Source organism: Oncorhynchus keta, chromosome 6 (assembly GCF_023373465.1).
Source record: "Oncorhynchus keta strain PuntledgeMale-10-30-2019 chromosome 6, Oket_V2, whole genome shotgun sequence".
In the NCBI taxonomy this organism is placed as follows: Eukaryota; Metazoa; Chordata; class Actinopteri; order Salmoniformes; family Salmonidae; genus Oncorhynchus; species Oncorhynchus keta.
Window position 1 is genome coordinate 27,279,208 of NC_068426.1, and position 18,168 is coordinate 27,297,375.

General features: G+C 42.2%; 1 protein-coding gene across 2 annotated transcripts; it reads left to right on the plus strand.

Moving 5' to 3' along the window:
- Positions 1–12,221: 12,221 nt before the first annotated feature.
- Positions 12,222–17,039, plus strand: LOC118385306 (VIP36-like protein). Of its 2 annotated transcripts, none has more exons than XM_035772344.2 (9): positions 12,222–12,454; positions 12,694–12,812; positions 13,073–13,190; positions 13,281–13,363; positions 13,757–13,789; positions 14,094–14,255; positions 14,976–15,090; positions 15,404–15,526; positions 16,019–17,039. In XM_035772344.2, the coding sequence occupies exons 1-9, from the start codon at positions 12,256–12,258 to the stop codon at positions 16,159–16,161; spliced, it is 1,095 nt and encodes a 364-aa protein (XP_035628237.1). In that variant the 5' UTR covers positions 12,222–12,255; the 3' UTR covers positions 16,162–17,039. The 2 variants fall into 2 exon arrangements, with proteins under 2 accessions (XP_035628237.1, XP_035628238.1); XM_035772345.2 differs by having other exon boundaries at positions 16,125–17,039.
- The last annotated feature ends 1,129 nt before the right edge of the window (positions 17,040–18,168 follow it).

Genomic DNA, 18,168 nt, shown 5'->3' on the forward strand with positions numbered 1-18,168 from the left:
GTACATAAAGGCGATGCAAACTGCTGACGTCGTTGATTCTAGTAGTCACTCGAGATGTCTCAACAACCTGTTCATTTGTGTCTTTTGAACAGGTTATACTTGTGATGTACCTGTAGTTACATTAAATGGGATAGGGGCAGACTTTTAAAAATAGCTCATTTTGAGCAAGAATCAGTCAAACATTCGTAAATTCGCTCTGGCTATCTACTCCCAATTTCAGAGCACCTGAGTGTGCAGGGCGCAGAATTGATGAATTTACGAACGCTCAGCCTGAACACCGACTGAATACGGCCGTTGTCGGTAAACATCGGCAAAAAAAGCGTCATTAAATCGTTGCCAGCAGCACGGTCACCAACATTCTGGATAACATGAGAAGAGTCGAAACAGCTCTACTCGGACGACTAAAATGGACACAGATGTTCTCATTTGTGTCTGGAAGTAGCTAGCCAATTAGCGTGGTGCTTGAGTTTACAGTCTAACCAGACACCTAGGTATTTGTAGTTGTCCACATATTCTAAGTCAGAACCGCCCAGAGTAGTGATGCTGTACGGGCGGGCAGGTGCGGCCAGCGATCGGTTGAAGTGTATGCTTTTACTTTTACTTGCATTTGGAGGCCACGGAAGGAGAGTTGTATGGCATTGAAGCTCGTCTGGAGGTTAGTTAACAGTGTCCAAAGAAGGGCCAGAAGTATAGAATGGTGTCGTCTACGTAGAGGTGGATCAGAGAATCACCAGCAGCAAGAGTGACATCATTGATGTATCCAGAGAAGAGAGTTAGCCCGAGAATTGAACCCTGTGGCACCCCATAGAGACTGCCAGAGGTCCGGACAACAGGCCCTCCGATTTCACACACTGAACTCTATCAGAGAAGTTGTTGGTGAACCAGGCGAGGCAGTCCTTTGAGAAACCAAGGCTGTAGAGTCTGGCCAATAAGAATGTGGTGATTGACAGAGTCGAAAGCCTTGGTCAGGTTGATGAATACGGCTGCATGGTATTGTCTCTTATCGATGACGGTTATGATATCGTTTAGGACCTTGAGCGTGGCTGAGATGCACCCATGACCAGCCCTGAAACCAGATTGCATAGCAGAGAAGGTACGGTGGGATTCGAAATGGTCGGTGATCTGTTTGTTAACTTGGCTTTCGAAGACCTTAGATGCAATGCAGAAAACTAGGCTAGGCAAACTGTTCAAAAGTTATGATTCATATTACTGGAGCTACATTTTTGTGGGTCACATTTTGTAATTTCATAAACCATGTCGTGGGCCGTGTTATACTAGCCTTCTAGTGGACCACTAACTATTTGTTGACCTGGTACCTTGTCCAGTCATGTAGCTGGCTACCAACCTAGGCTATGGTTTAAGATGGTTTTGGAAGAAAAGAAAGGAGCTGGATAGCTACTCCAGGAGATGTGCTTCAAAGATAGGATAGGCCTAATCTCCTTCTCTGGTGTTCCTATACTGTTTTGTGCTGGGAGTACCAGTAAATTTGGAACACCAGTGCTAGAACTTGGGAGCACCAGAGCTATAGCCTGGGTACCCCAGTCTGTTTTTTCTAACATTCTAGAACTTGCCACTCCTTGTCATGCCAATGTCATGTTTGGTATCAAAAGGAGTTGGCATGAAAGTATCTCACCAGCTTGAAATCTTGCCAATGGAGCTAGCAAACTGGTTTGTACGTTGTCAAGGAGAGCTGCCACAGCTGCGATCAGTGGACTATTGGTTTGAGCCTGGTAAGGGGACAGGGACCACTGGGACCAGACTACCAGTGCTACCAAAGAAAAATATAATTTAGAGCTCTGCTTGTAGCCTTCTTCTCCTAACACACTGGCAGCACAAAAAAAAACATTCAATGCACACAGCAGCCCTTCGCTATCTTTCTTATCAGGTGAACAGAGTCCAATTCTGCCACTTGAGTTAATCTGTATCTGGAACAGGTTATGGTACTCATTATGCCAGAACAGTAAATTCTGAGCACAAATGACATATTCTGTAACACTGTATCTGTCATTTCCCTTTTTCAACTACCACACAGGCTACTGAATGTGTTTTACAATACACTGATCGACAATTGATTGGTGTTGTAATAACTTTTTAAAGATGCTTCATTTGCTAAACATGAAGCTCTAGTTATAGGCTAGATGTTTATGTGGCTACTTAAGGAGGCTCCAGAGCCGTTTGTGCTTCTGAGATAATAAGCCAATCAAATCAAAGTGCTTTATTCGCACAATCAAACAACCTGCATGAAAACAGCTAAGATAAGATCAAGTCTATGTCCCAGAGCTGCATTCTTGATATCATCTGTCTGTCTGTCTCTGTCTGTCTCTGTCTGTCTCTGCCTGCCTGCCTGCCTGCCTGCCTGCCTGCCTGCGTGCGTATGTGCGTGCGTGCCTTGGTACAGTAAACAGAGTTGTCTACTACTACTAGTACTGCTCCAGCACATCTACAGGATAAAGGTTTCAGATATCCTGCTGTAACACACAACTTCAGCTCAGCAAAGGGGGGAGAGTGTGAGTGACAGAGAGAGAGAAAGACACAGTTTTATTAGAATGACGACGGAAGCGATGGATGCCGTTTTACAGGTCCTAACCAATTGTGCTGTTTATGCGTGTTTTTTTGCATTGTTTGTAACTTATTTTATACATAAAGTTTCTATGAAAATAAAGAGAGTCAAACACTCCAATAAATTACTGGGAGTTTATATATGGAGTGTGAGACTCTATTTTTATAGTTTAGAATGTATTTGCCATTAGTCAGCACCTCCACACAAAATAATTGTTCTGGGAGTGAGCCAGCTCATGTTTTTTTATTGTACATAATGTTTCTGCCCCCATCTCTTGTTACCTAAAATAGCTTCTGGTTATCAGAACAGTGATTACTCACTTCAAACTGGATGAAGATTTTTTCTTTGACGACGTGAAAGATTTACTCCAGGTATCCGACCAGGCCCAAATCCCCATCATTCGCACGAAGAGTTGACGCTGATATAGGGGACTCAGGTCGTGGTGCCTTGTGAGAATTTGTTGGCGAGTGGGTAACCCGCCTCAACCATCCGTACTATTTGTCAACATGCAATCATTGGAAAATATACTAGATGAGCTCCGTTCAAGGCTATCTTAACAACGGGAGATTAAAAACGGTAATATTTTATGTTTCACAGAGTCGTGGGTGAACGACGACATGGATAAAATACAGTTGGCTGGTTTATCCGTGCATCAGCAAGACATAACAGCTGCCTCCGATCAGACAAGGGGTGGCGGATCTGTCTATATGTCAATAACAGCTGGTGCGCAAAATCAAATATGAAGGAAGTCTCAAGGTTTTGCTCACTTAGAACCTGTTATGGCTAGACGTTCCGCTAGCGGCACACCTCGACAACATCTGGTGAAATTGCAGTGCGCGAAATTCAAATGACAGAAATAGTAATATTTAACATTTATGAAAATACAAGTGTCATACATCAAAATAAAGCTTAAATTCTTGTTAATCCAGCCGCTGTGTCAGATTTCAAAAAGGCTTTACGGCGAAAGCACACCATGCGATTATCTGAGGACAACGGCCTGCACACAAAAGCATGAAAAACATTTTTCAACCAGGCAGGTGCGCCACGAAAGTCAGAAATAGCGATAAAATAAATGCCTTACCTTTGAAGATCTTCTTCTGTTGGCACTCCAAAATGTCCCAGATACATCACAATGGTCCTTTTGTTTGATAATGGCCTTCTTTATGTCCCCAAAAACTCAGTTTAGCTGGCGCCCTTCATTCAGTAATCCACCGGTTTCCCTCCTTCAAAATGCATACAAAAATAATAAACTTTTCCAAACAAGTCAAACAACATTTATAATAAAATCTCAGGTACCTAATACGTAAATAAATGATACAATTTAAGACGGAGAATCGTTATTGTCTTTACCGGAGATAAACAAAGAATGCAGCCAAAATGGGAGCCACATAGAAAAACTACAAATTCTAGCTCATTTTTCCAAAAACAAGCCTGAAACTCTTTCTAAAGACTGTTGACATCTCGTGGAAGCCTTAGGAACTGAAATCTGGGAGGATTTCACCTCATAATAAACATGACAGCCATTGGAAATAGTGATAGACTGATTTTTTCCCCCGATGGTTTGTCCTCGGGGTTTCGCCTACCATATTAGTTCTGTTATACTCACACATTATTTTAACAGGTTTAGAAAATTTAGAGTGTTTTCCATCCAAATGTACCAATTATATGCATATCCTAGCTTCTGGGCCTGAGTAACAGGCAGTTTACTTTGGGCACGCTTTTCATCCGGACATTAAAATACTGCCCCATAGCCCAAAGAGGATAAGTAAGAGCTGTGAACACCATGAACGACCTCGATAAGCCCCCAGAACACTAAATAAGAAATTAAAATAAACGCAGAACACTAAATAAGAAATTTAAATAAACCCAGAATACTAAATAAGAAATTAAACATGTGTACTGTGTTCCTCGTGTCAAGAACACAATGACAAAACCATCAAAGATATTCTTTGGGATGCCCCTGATTGTTTTAATGGAGTGCGGATATGAGTGACGGCCATATGGGTTACATTTTCCAACCGGACGATTCAACAGTGAAGATTTTCACAAACAGCGGCCACAGCAGCCTTTTTCAAATAAAAGCAGGGAGTTTTTCTCCTGCGTTGCGGATGAGAGAATGGCTTAAGATACGTCTTGCGCTATGCCAGATCAAACAGGCCCTGAGTGGGACAACTCTGCCGGGGTACGCACTGGAAGAGGAAGTCTGGGCGAGATTATTGGAAAGCCATTGGAATCTCTTCAGTGGTGTATAGTCCCGACTCCAAAGTGGCAATTTTAGGTTGTGCCGAATTCAATAGTTCCAATGCAAACAAATCAGTTAGTTCGTATGTATTTTCAAAAGCCTGCACGGAGGTCAACTATATTGTGCCTGTCTTTAGCTTTAGGTGGAGGGATTATCATACATTCCTTAACATGATGAAACAACTTGTCAAGTGTCTAGGTGATGCAGGTAAGGAGGAGTCAGGCGCAGGACACAGAGATGAGTAATATTCGTAACTTTACTCAAACACAAAACAAAATATTCCAAGAAGGAGAAAAATATTCCAGCTCACAAAGTCAAGACAACGAAATATGAACAAACACGCACAAAACCATGGGGGAACCAGAGGGTTAAATAGGGAACAATAATTATGGAATGGAAACCAGGGAACAATAATTATGGAATGGAAACCAGCAAACAAGAAAATGCTCATCCATAGGGGGCACTCCTAGTGACCGAGGACTTTAATGCAGGGAAACTTAAATCCTTTTGACCTAATTTCTAACAGCATGTTACATGTGCAACAAGAGGGAGGAAAACACTCTAGACCACCTTTACTCCACACAGAGACGCGTACAAAGCTCTCCCTCGCCTTCCTTTTGGCAAATCTGACCATAATTTGAATCTTCCTGATTCTCGCTTACAAGCTAAAACTAAAGCAGGAAGTACCAGTGACTTGCTTAATACGGAACTTTTGCTAGCACAGACTGTAATATGTTTCGGGACTCATCCGATGGCATCAGACACCGGCTTAATCAATAAGTGCATTGATGACGTTGTCCCCACAGTGACCGTACATACGTACATACTCCAATCCCTCTATGCCCTCAGGTGAACCATCGACAACACAATGGTGGTAGGGCTGATCACCGACAATGATGAGACAGCATATAGGGAGGAGGTCAGAGACCCGACAGTGTGGTGCCAGGACAACAACCTCTCCCTCAACGTGATCAAGACAAAGGAGATGATCATGGAAAAGGATGGCTGACCCCATCCCCATTCTCATCAACGGGGCTGTAGTGGAGTCGGTTGAGAGCTTCAATTTCCTTGGTCTCCACATCACTATCATGGTTCAAACCCACCAAGACAGTCGTGAAGAGGGAATGACAATGCCTATTCCCCCTCAGAAGACTGAAAACATTTGGCATGGGTCCTCAGATCCTCAAAAAGTTCTATAGCTGCACCATTGAGAGTATCCTGACTGGTTGCATCACCGCCTGGTATGGCAACTGCTCTGCCTCCAACTGATCTGCCTCCAACCGCAAGGCGCTACAAAGGGTCATGCGTACGGCCCAGTACATCCCTGAGGCCAAGCGTCCAGCCACCCAGGACCTATACCAGGCAGTGTCTGAGGAAAGCCCTAAAAATTGCCAAAGACTCCAGCCACCCTAGTCATAGACTGTTCTCTTTGCTACTGCATGGCAAGCGGTACTGGAGTGCCAGGTCACAGCTTCTACCCCCAAGCCATAAGACTGCCGAACAACTAATCAAATGGCTACCTAAACTATTTGCAGTGACCCCCCTTTATTTTTACACTGCCGTTACAGGCAATTTATTATCTATGCATAATCACTTTACTCCTACCTACATGTACGTATTACCTCCACTAACCTGCACATTGACTCGGCACCGGTACCCACTTTATATAGCCACGTTATTGTTATTTTACTGTTGATCTTTTATTTTTACTTTCGTTTATTTAGCAAATATTTTTCTTAACTCTTGTTTTTCTCAACTGCATTGTTGGTTACGGGTTTGAAATGTAAGCATTTCACAGTAAGGTCTACTGCACCTGTTGTATTTGTCGCATGTGACAAAACATTTGATTTGAAGACAGGGAGAGGGCAAGGAGAGAAGCGGTTGGAGACAGGTATATGAGAATGAGAGAGAAAGACAGAAGGCTGTGCATGCAGGCCGAAACAGTCACCGATCTGCAGCTGGCCCTGGCATTTACTTTAGTAACACAGTACATTTCGATGTCACCCCAGGCCAATAAGAACCATGCAGAAAATGTCAATGCATTGCAAACACCAGACAAATGTACTCTCTGCCAGTGTCAATGGCTAGTTTTATTGATCCCATAATGTAGTAGGCCCATTTAGCTTGAAATAAATCTTATGAGGAGAAGGAAAGAAGTCATCGCTAATACCTGTACACTTTCAGGTCATGATGTTGTAGAACTAAAGACAGAGTCAGAACAGCTGAGCACAAACATTCAGTCCAGACCGCTCGCGTGTGTGCCCGCCATGGCCCCATGTTGATTTTGTCCTCCCACACCATACGAGATAAGGACAAGCAGGTTGAAATATCAAAACGAACTCTGAACCAACTATATTAATTTGGGGACATGTCAGAAAAGGCATTAAACACATCTGGCAATCATATCTCTGACATATCTCTGACACAAGAGTTCAACAGAGTAAAGAACACAAACTGGAAGTGCAGTCTTTGTTGTTGAATATGTATGCTATACCCCATCCACCCTGAAGAGGCTCTGAAATGTACATCAACCAGGGATAAAGAGAAAGTTAAGTGTCTGACATGTTGAAAAAGATTAAAGGTCTACAATTTCAGGTTAATTTGTCAATGTCAATATTACATTTTTATTTACTTGCCACCATTACTGTGGTTACATGTTCAGTATATGTATTGACCAGCAAACCCACTGCAGCCTACTTCACTAGCTCACTCTCCATCCCTGCTTTGGACAATTAATAGCATGTCTCTCATACTTTGCCCTTTTCCTTTATGGTTGATATTAACGACTAAATGAGATATTATCTGTCTCTCTCCTATTGTGTAACACTGTTAAATACTGTGGGGAAAAATTATGGAAAATAAGTACTTAGAACTACCAATTATTATAGATAAATATTAAAGAAAAGTGTAAACCCAACACTGGACCGAACCCCCTAATTGTCAAACTACTATTAATGTACAACAATATAGAAGAGACATAACTAGAGGTTATGCAATATGGGTGTATATCCACTGCACGCTTCTTAGGTGTGTAATTGACATGACCAAGGAGCTATTGAAATTTAAAACTATGAAAAATGTACGTTACACCGCGTGATTTTACAGTACACAAACAACCGTACTTTGTGCAATATAGAAGGGTACATTCTGCACCATGTTTGAAGTCAGAAGGTCACATGATCAACGAGCTATTGAAATTTAAAATTTTGAAAAATGTAATGTAAAAACGTGTGAGATGAAAATGGACAAACTAAAGGGTGTGAAATATAGAAGGGTAGTCAGTGGACATTCTGGACCTTGTTTGAGTCAAGGAGGTCACATGAGCTGCTGAAATTCAAATGTAAAAAAAGTTTGTAATTTGTTTACGCTCCGTACCTAATTCAACTAGGAATACAAAATGATGCTCACATTTCCACATGTTTATTAGCTTTGGAAAGCGAATTAATGTCCAAATCGTGAAAATAAGACCTGTGTAATGTTGTTCGCAATTTTTCCAACATAATGACACTTATTTGTAGTCTGTGGCTCAAGTGGTTTGAAAGCGCATATATCCGTCGAATATCCAACTTGAAACTGTCTTTACCTCGGTGCCTAGGAATGAAGACAAAAGTACTGGTGCAGATGTTATGGGCGTTTCATTTTTTTGTCAATAATGAGTCACGTAACAAGTACCTTGGAATTTAATCCAATCCCACTAAGCTAGCTAGCTAGTTGTAGCTGTTTGAAATAACTAGCTATTTCACTACGGTACTATTTGATGATTTTGCCAAGTTTATAATTGGTCTAATGCAACAATAACAAAGCAATACCATGTATAGTACAGGGGAGCTAATTATAACTGAATCAAATTCATACTAGACCAACTGGCTAGCTAGCAATCTTACTGGCAGCAATATCCTTGCCTGTGAAGCCCTTTTTGTGCAAAGCAATGATGACGGCACGTGTTCCTTGCAGGTAACCATGGTTGACAGAGGAAGAACAATGATTCCAAGCACCACCCTCCTTTTGAAGCTCCCAGTTTGTTATTCAAACTCAACCAGCATGACAGAGGGATCTCCAGCCTTGCCCTCATCAACACTCACATCTGTGGTAACGAGAGAATCACTGACATGATGTCAAGAAGGGCAGCAAAGAAGCCACTTCTCTCCAGGAAAACATCAGGGACAGACTAATATTCTGCAAAAGGTACAGGGATTGGACTGCTGAGGACTGGGGTAAAGTAATTTTCTCTGGTGAATCCCCTTTCCGATTGTTTGGGGCATCCGTAAAAAAGCTTGTCCGGAGAAGACAAGGTGAGCGCTACCATCAGTCCTGTGTCATGCCAATAGTAAAGCATCCTGAGACCATTCATGTGTGGGGTTGCTTCTCAGCCAAGGGAGTGGGCTCACTCACAATTTTGCCTAAGAACACAGCCATGAATAAAGAACGGTACCAACACATCCTCTGAGAGCAACTTCTCCCAACCATCCTGGAACAGTTTGGTGATGAACAATGCCTTTTCCAGCATGATGGAGCACCTTGCCATGAGGCAAAAGTGATAACTTAGTGGCTCGGGGAACAAAACATTGATATTTTGGGTCCATGGCCAGGAAACTCCCCAGACCTTAATCCCATTGAGAACTTGTGGTCAATCCTCAAGAGGCGGGTGGACAAACAAAACCCCACAAATTCTGACAAACTCCAAGCATTGATTATGCAAGAATAGGCTGCCATCAGTCAGGATGTGGCCCAGAAGTTAATTGACAGAATGCCATGGTGGATTGCAGAAGTCTTGAAAAAGAAGGGTCAACACTGTAAATATTGACTCTTTGAAATCAACTTCATGTAATTGTCAATAAAAGCCTTTGACACTTTTGAAATGCTTGTAATTATACTTCAGTATTCCATAGTAACATCTGACAAAAATATCTAAAGACACTGAAGCAGCAGACTGTGAAAATTAATATTTGTGTCATTCTCAAAACTTTTGGCCATGACTGTAGATGGACAGTCCCACAACTAGCAGTTGTGCGAATCAAGTCTTGCATTGCGACACACTGAGGGAGTATCTAAAACTGTAGGGTGCTATTCAGAAAAGTGAAAAAAGCATACTGTAGTCTATTTGTCTGACTTCAAATGTACTGGTACATTATTAGGACTATTATCATGAGATTCGACCACTATAAACTCACAAATATAATGTTTCACAGAAGGATAAAGTCCAAGTCCCGTGACAAAAGTAAAGAATTTATAGATAGTCCCTGATGATAATTGACGTCATACACCGACAGTTAGTGTTCTTTTAAACATAATCTTAACCACACTACTAACCTTATGCCTAACCCTAACCTTAAATTAAGACCAAAAAGTGAATCTTTGTTTTCATGAGGTTTTAACATATAGCCAATTTTGACTTTGTGGCTGTTTGTAACTAGTGACAACCAAGATTAACGCATAATTGAAATTGGGATTTAGCGGAATATATCGGTCACACCGTTCATATAGGCTACCTCAATGGATCACACTGTAGCAGAGGTACTGGATCGCCTCTTCCTTTCTGACTGTAGCATCATAAATAGGCATCATACATAGACCGAGATATCGATCTGATTTAGCCAATCTCTGCATGTTTCTATTGACAGTATCAGAGGAAGGTTTGAAAAATTGCCAAAGACTCCAGCCACCCAAGTCATGGACTGTTCACACAACTACCGTCTGGTAAATGGTATCGGAGCAATGGCTCTCGGCTCAGAGACAGCTTCTACCCCCAAGCCATAAAACTGCTAAATAGCCAGACTGCTAAATAGTCAGCATTATTATTAAACAGGTGCACCTTGTGCTGGGGGCAATAAGAGGCCACTCTAAAATGTACAGTTTTGTCACACAACATAATGCCACAGATGTCTCAGGTTTTGAGGGAGCATGTAATTGGCATGCTTACTGCAGGAATGTCTACCAGAGCTGATGCCAGATCATTTAATGTTCATTTCTCTGCCATAAGCCGCCTCCGACTTCGTTTTAGAGAATTTGGCAGTATGTCCAACCGGCCTCACAACAGCAGACCATGTGTAAACACGCCAGCCCAGGACCGCCACATCTGGCTTCTTCACCTGCGGAATGGTCTGTGGGTTAAACTGTGGGTTTACACAACCAAACATTTTCGGCACAAACTGTTTTTCCGATGGTAATTTGAATGCACAGAGATACGATCTGTCGCCATCCCCTCATGTTTCAGCGTGATAATGCACGGCCCCATGTCGCAAGGATCTGTGCACAATTCCTGGAAGCTAAAAATGTCCCAGTTTTTCCATGGCCTGCATACTCACCGGACATGTCACCCATTGAGCCCGTTTGAGATGCTCTGGAGCGACATGTATGACAGTGAGTTCCAGTTCCTGCCAATATCCAGCAACTTCACACAGCCATTGAAGAGGAGTCAGACAACATTCCATAGGCCACAATCAACAGCCTGATCAACTCTATGCAAAGGAGATGTGTCGCACAACATGAGGCAAATGGTGGTCACACCAGATACTGACTGTTTTTCTTATCCATGCCCTACTTCTTTTTAAGGTATATGTGACAACAGATGCATATCTGTAATCCCAGTAATGTGAATTACATAGATTTTTGGCCTAATGAATGTATTTCAAATGACTGATTTCCTTATGAACTGTAACTCAGTAAAATCTTTGTTTTTGTTCAGTGTACAAACTATATACACACTTACTCACACACTACATTGACACTCCCACACAAAACCCATACACTATATACACAAACACATTGACTGACACAACACATATTACACATATACACATTACATACGTACATTCACATACACTTTTGCACTCATCATTTACTGCTGCTGCTCTGTTTATTTTACTCTAATGATCATCTATCACAATGTCACTTTACCCTGCCTTCATGTACATACTGTATCTAAACTCTTAGAAAAAAAGTGTTATCTAAAACCTAAAAGGGTTCTTTGGCTGTCCCCATAGGGTAACCCTGCTTTGGGTTCCATGTAGAACCGTATCCACAGAGGTTCTTTGGCTGTCCCCAAAAAGTGTTATCCTATGGACAGCCGAATAAACCATTTGGAACCATTTTTTTCTTAAGAGTGTACCTCAAAATACCTTGTACCTCTCTATACATTGATCTGATACTGGTACTCCCTGTATATAGCGCCATTCTTGAGTATTTAATTGTATTCCTCATGTTAGTTATTAAATATATATGTATGTTTATTGTTTTACTCTGTATCGTTTGGAATGGTTCGTAAGCAAGCATTGCACTGTAAAGTCTACACCAATTGTATTCGCCGCATGTGATAAATAAAAATGTATTTGATTTGGAAAGTGGAAAGTGATTGACTGCCGAGTGAACAAATAACAAGACGCAATGCGGCCCTACAAACCAATCACAAGCCATAGGGCGTTTTATGGTTGAATGGGAGGAGTCGTAATCTAAAATGGCCGCCGCCACTAACAACAACTGCCAGATATTGAATATTCTCTCCGATATTTTTCTTCGTCAGACCATGACTCAAAAAACATATTGGACGTTTGTGATTATTCTTATTACAACTTGTCGATCTTTTGCCGACGATGATAATCATGAAATGGAAGAGTTTCTGAAAAGGGAGCATTCATTGTCAAAACCCTATCAAGGTAACGTTTGCGCCATTGTATCACCCTTTATTATAGTATAATGTGAGAACGCTGAAATTAATGCTGTATATTAGACATTGCAACAATGTTATACTGACTGTGGAGTGTTGATGCTCGTAAGATCGTTTTTTTGCTCCCACTACATCAAGGCTCTACGCTATGTACAACTTGTTTTATATAATATGACAACTGTCCCTCGGTCTTTTCTGCTCTGTGTGTTACAAATAACGTGTGCTTAGGTGTGGGGTCGTCCAGCTCCTCCCATTGGGAATTGATGGGCGATGCCATGGTAACCACAGAGCAGGTGCGCCTCACAACAGACATGCAGAGCAAGCAGGGGGCAGTGTGGAGCCGCATTGTGAGTACAGAACATTGCACACTGTTAAGTCTACATCACTGATACTGATTCTCTCTATCAGAGGAGGCTGGTGGGGGGAGCTATAGGAGGATGGGCTCATTGTAATGGCATTAATGGAATGGAGTGTAACATGGTTTCCATATGTTTGATACCGTTCCATTGATGCCATTCCTCCCACCAGCCTCCACTGCTCTCTATGCATGTCACATTTTGCACGGCTTTGCCAAAATGGTCATATCTATGTATGTTTGTGTGGCCAGCCCTGTCACCTAAGGGACTGGGAGTTACAAGTGCACTTTAAGATTCATGGCCAAGGCAAGAAGAATCTGAATGGGGATGGACTGGCAATTTGGTACACCAAGGAGCGCATGCAGAAAGGTACTGTCCCACAATGTAGTTGCAAAAGAAATACCAGAGTGTAGGTACAATGCATTGCAACTGTATAAATGCATTTCTGTCATTGTGTAGGTCCTGTGTTTGGGAATCAGGACCTTTTCACAGGGCTGGGTGTATTTGTGGACACGTACCCCAATGAGGAAAAACACCTTGAGGTACAGTATGTGCATATACCTGTCAACCTCTTCTATGTGTTTCTGTGGAGGGAAGGAGTAGCTACAATACTGTTATATGCTATGTCACCAATTATAGGACTTTATCTCAACCACTTCCATTTTATTTTATTGTACTGTCTGGCAGCAGTGTTTGTGTCATATCCTGTCAAATCTGGGTCAACATGTCCTGATCTTCCTGTGCTCTGAGAGGGGCCTTAGCTAACTGACAACTAACACCTCCCACCTCAAAACAGACCGTAGTCATACAAGCAAGCCAATACAGTGGAATATTTATGAGGTTTTGTTGGGAGTGCTTGTTTTGGGCAGGGCTCACATACCTGTGTAATGGTGTTGTGTTGTGCTTCTCTGTTTTGTGCATCCCTACGGAGACAGGCACAGAAGACGAGGTACACCACACGCACACAGGTACCCCATGTTTGGACCACCCATACCAAATGTCCCCCATACCCCTCTCCTTAGCTACTCTCATCAACCCCCTAATGAACATGCTGCCCCACGTTCTTGTTGTTTACTACCTATTAACAATTGGTTGCACCTTGAATAAAAATGTGCATTTGGATGAGTAGGGGATTAGGTAGAGAATGAGGTCACTCAAGCAACTATTAGCAGCAGTATTGTACTGTTGTGGATGCTGCATCTTTTACCTGTTGTTCTGATTCTATCTCTCACTATTCGGTACCCTGCTTTCTTTTTTCACACCTTCCACCAGAGGATCTTCCCCTTTGTGTTGGCCATGGTGGGGAACGGAAGCATTAGTTACGACCACGAACGAGACGGGCGTCCCACTGAGCTGGGCGGCTGCAACGCCATGGTGCGCAACCTCAACCACGACACCTTCATCTTCATCAGATATGTCCGTCGCAGGCTCACGGTGAGAGCAGGCACACACACACATATACATTTGAACGACTCTACGATGTTATCAATATCCAAGTTATTGTGTATTAACTTAATAATAATGTAATGCCTCATTTCATCCAATATGCATATTGGGTCACTTCTGTACAAACAGAAATCTGTTGTGTTGAAGTGAATTGTTTCATTCACACCCGTTAACTCAACTTTGCAAGAGAATGTCAGAGATGCTTTGACTGTGTTAGGTAGTGCCTGGGCATACTCTGTTCAGCTAGCTCTCACAGTCTCACGTCAGAATTAGATGTTCATCCATGTTTCTCAAAATGTAAAGTTTCGAAGTTGTTCCAAATGTCACATTTCAAAGTGTTTAAGGTTAAGTTTAGGCATTAACTAACATTTGAGGTTAGGGTTAACTTTGGGCATTAAGTCCGAATGGTTAAGGTTTGGGATAGGCTTTAAAAAATAAATAAAAAAATGTTATATTGCTGGATTCGAACATACAACCTTTGGCACCAGAGGCAGATGCTTACTGGCTTGCTGTATTGGCTTGCTTGTATGACATTCCTGTCCACAGCACCCTAGCAAAACCAAAACCTACACTGTACTTGAACCTAGTGGTCGGTTTCCACGTCATCTCCCGGCGTCCTCAGACATAGATGGATGTCGAATACTGACTTGTGTCACGGGTGACCTGGCTGACCCTGTTAACCATACTCCTAATCTCTATTTCTACTAGATTATGATTGACATTGATGGGCAGCATGAATGGAGGGACTGCCTGGACATACCGGGGGTACGGCTGCCCCAGGGCTACTACTTTGGAGCCTCGGCCGTCACTGGAGATCTCTCTGGTAGTACTCCCCTCTACTGTGTTTTACATAGTAGCGTGAATGAAATCAGCTGTTTTATTGCCATGAATTAGCGCCTAGTTTTCATTTACTTCATCTACTTGGTGTTTCATTGAGGTCTCTAATTTCAAGTGAGATATGACCATCCCAGATTATCACTAATTTATTTTGATATGCCCAGAATAAAATTAATGTGGCACGTAAGTCAAATTGAGGGCATGTGGTCTAATAGGGAACTAAGAGATTGCATTTTGGTCCATTTGAATGTGTTCTTGGTGCAGTTTTCGTTGAATGACTGAAACGGTCTGTTCCACAGACAATCATGATGTGGTCTCCCTGAAACTGTACCAGCTGACTGTGTTACGCAGTGAGACAGAGGAAAAGGAGGAGGAAGATGAGATCTCTCTACCCAGTGTAGATAACATGGACCTACTAAAGAGTAAGGCTCACTACCTCTCACAAACATACACTTCATTGGCGTTACTCTACTCAAATAACAGTTATTCTTGATAAAAAGCTCAAATATATATATATATATATATATATATATATACAATCAAATTATGTTCTAGTATTAGGGCTCTTTAACCAACTCAGTGGCATGTAGAGTCTGCCCTGGGACTGGCAGAAGTTTGGGGATTCGATCCCTGTTCATACCAAAAAGACACTAAAAATGGGACCTGATGCCTTTCTGCTTGTCACTCAGCATTAAAGAGATGGATTGGGGGTAAGGCCATGTGATACACTACCTTCCTGTCCAGGGGGTGTACTTGTACATCAAGCTGCCTCATGCTACAGAAACAGGAGATACTGCCCCTATGGGCTGTTCTGGCTCAGACAAGGCGTACTTGTCTAAGGCCTACTTATTATGGCTCCTTGTCACTATTTTTCACTTTCTATCCATACTAACATCTCTATCTCTCTGTGTCAGTGGGTGAGAATGAAGAAGGGTGGAGTAGTATTGCTATGTTCTTCACCATCCTCTTCTCCATGCTGGGCTGTTTCCTGCTCATCGTGGTCGGCCTCATCGTCTACAGCCACTGGAACGAGAACAGACGCAAACGCTTCTACTGAGACGGAGAGAGGGGGAAAAAGAGCGGGAGGGAGGCCTCCCATCATAACCACTACTGTAGTCTGACGACAACTGCACTGAGACACTGAAATGACTGGCAAGATGGAGACAATGTAACTGACCTCCTAATGTAGACCAATATGCTTGATGGACAGAGGTACCATTGGGACAACACTAGTGAATCCTGGGAAAGACTGAGCAGCGGTGAATGCATTTCAACTACAGTAGCCAACCACACTGACCCCTGCCATGAGTAGACATACAGAAAGTTTGTCTGTCCCCACCCCTACTCTCACCAACCAGGCCTTACTCTACACAAATATAGAGAGCATATTATTATTATTATTATTATGTGCTTACTGTGTGAAAATGACCTCCGTGTTGTCAGACAGTGCCATTGATGGTTAATAGTTTGGTTGTCTTTTTAAGGGTCTGGGGAGATGGATTTATACTCAGTTTTAGGGTTTTGAATGTCAGAGACAAAGTAACCGATGTGTTCTAACTCCACATGACCAGGTCCCATCAGCGCTTGATCCGTCACACCAAAGATGTTTTCAATGGCCTATCTGGCAATTGATCCGTCGCTTTTCTGCTTCGCTCTAGAAACAGCATCATGTCATATTTGCCTCTATGGTGCTTGCAATCAATGTAAGTCTTTGTGCATTTCAATTGATTCAGACGGTTTCAATGAATTCTCATACTCAATTTTATTAGTTTGAAAAATGTATGGTTGCAGAGAATAGGCTTTTGTTGTCAAACTGAATCTACAGTAGAATGCATGAAGGTGCTAGACTAGTCATTCTTTTACCACTATTTATGTTAAGATTGATTAGGTCGTTTTTCTTTTCTGTATATGAAATGAAAAGGTGACCAATCCCTCTCCTTTTGGTTGCATTCATTTATTTGAGTTGCCTGATCTTACAGTATCCAGACTTAACTTCAAGTTAGGGTGTGCCCCTTTTGCTTTTCTGCACCCACCCAAACTGTTTTGGTTTTGTGGCATATTACCAGAGCGCCCTAGACAGTGGTTTCGATCCGAAACCAATGTGTACTTTACTGTTTTTCCCCACACCTGACCTCAGAATTTTAACCATTAAAATGTCAAAAGGAATTTCAATAAATGATAGCAGTGGTTCCAAACCAGGAGTTCTAGGACCCCTAGGGGGTACTTAACTCATGAGACCATAGGCCTACTGGTAAAATGCACAAGGGGGTACTCCGGGCAGAACCAAATTCAGTTGGTGGTACAGTAACTGAGAAAGGTTGGGAACATTGAATTATTAGCGTCCCTCTGAAAGGGATAGTTTGGAAATGGGATACTGCAGATACAATCCATTTTAATTCCACGTTCTGAGAAAAACAAGACAATCCACTGCGCCTCACACTGCATCTAAACTGTGTCTCATCTCCTCATGAGCAGTGTTTGAAGACAGTGCATTGCACATGCTGCCTTTTCCCCACTGTATGACAGCCTTTTACTCCTGTTAAGCCACTCGGCCTGTGTCTCCTCTTTCCACAATATGTCAAATACAGGAGCTTGTTTACTATATTGATGGTAAACTCATTTTTCTTGCCATTACCCTTAGTGATGTCGTTTCCTTACTCGTCAGCTCAGGATATGGGAAAGTAGGTCATTAAGATGTACCATAGATACAAACGAGTCCCATCATATCTTTGGCCTAGTTTCAACCAAATGGGTGTCAAAGTAGGAATGATAGCAGGTAATGTTGTATTACCGTCACTGAAGGTTGAAGGAAATATTCAACTCAAGTCACACGATTGTATATCATGAAACCACACATGGTTAAATTTGTGTTCTGCACTAATATTATACTTGGAAGTCTTGCCCCCATCCTTTTAGGCATATCTGGCAATGTGAGACTACTACATGTGACTTTGTCCGTAAAGAAGAGCATGTTAAAGGATGTCTTGGGCACTCCTCCTCCGCGTGCCTCAGGCACCATCTCACTGCCTTCTGATGCTCCTCGAGCAATAGCTCAACTGGTTCA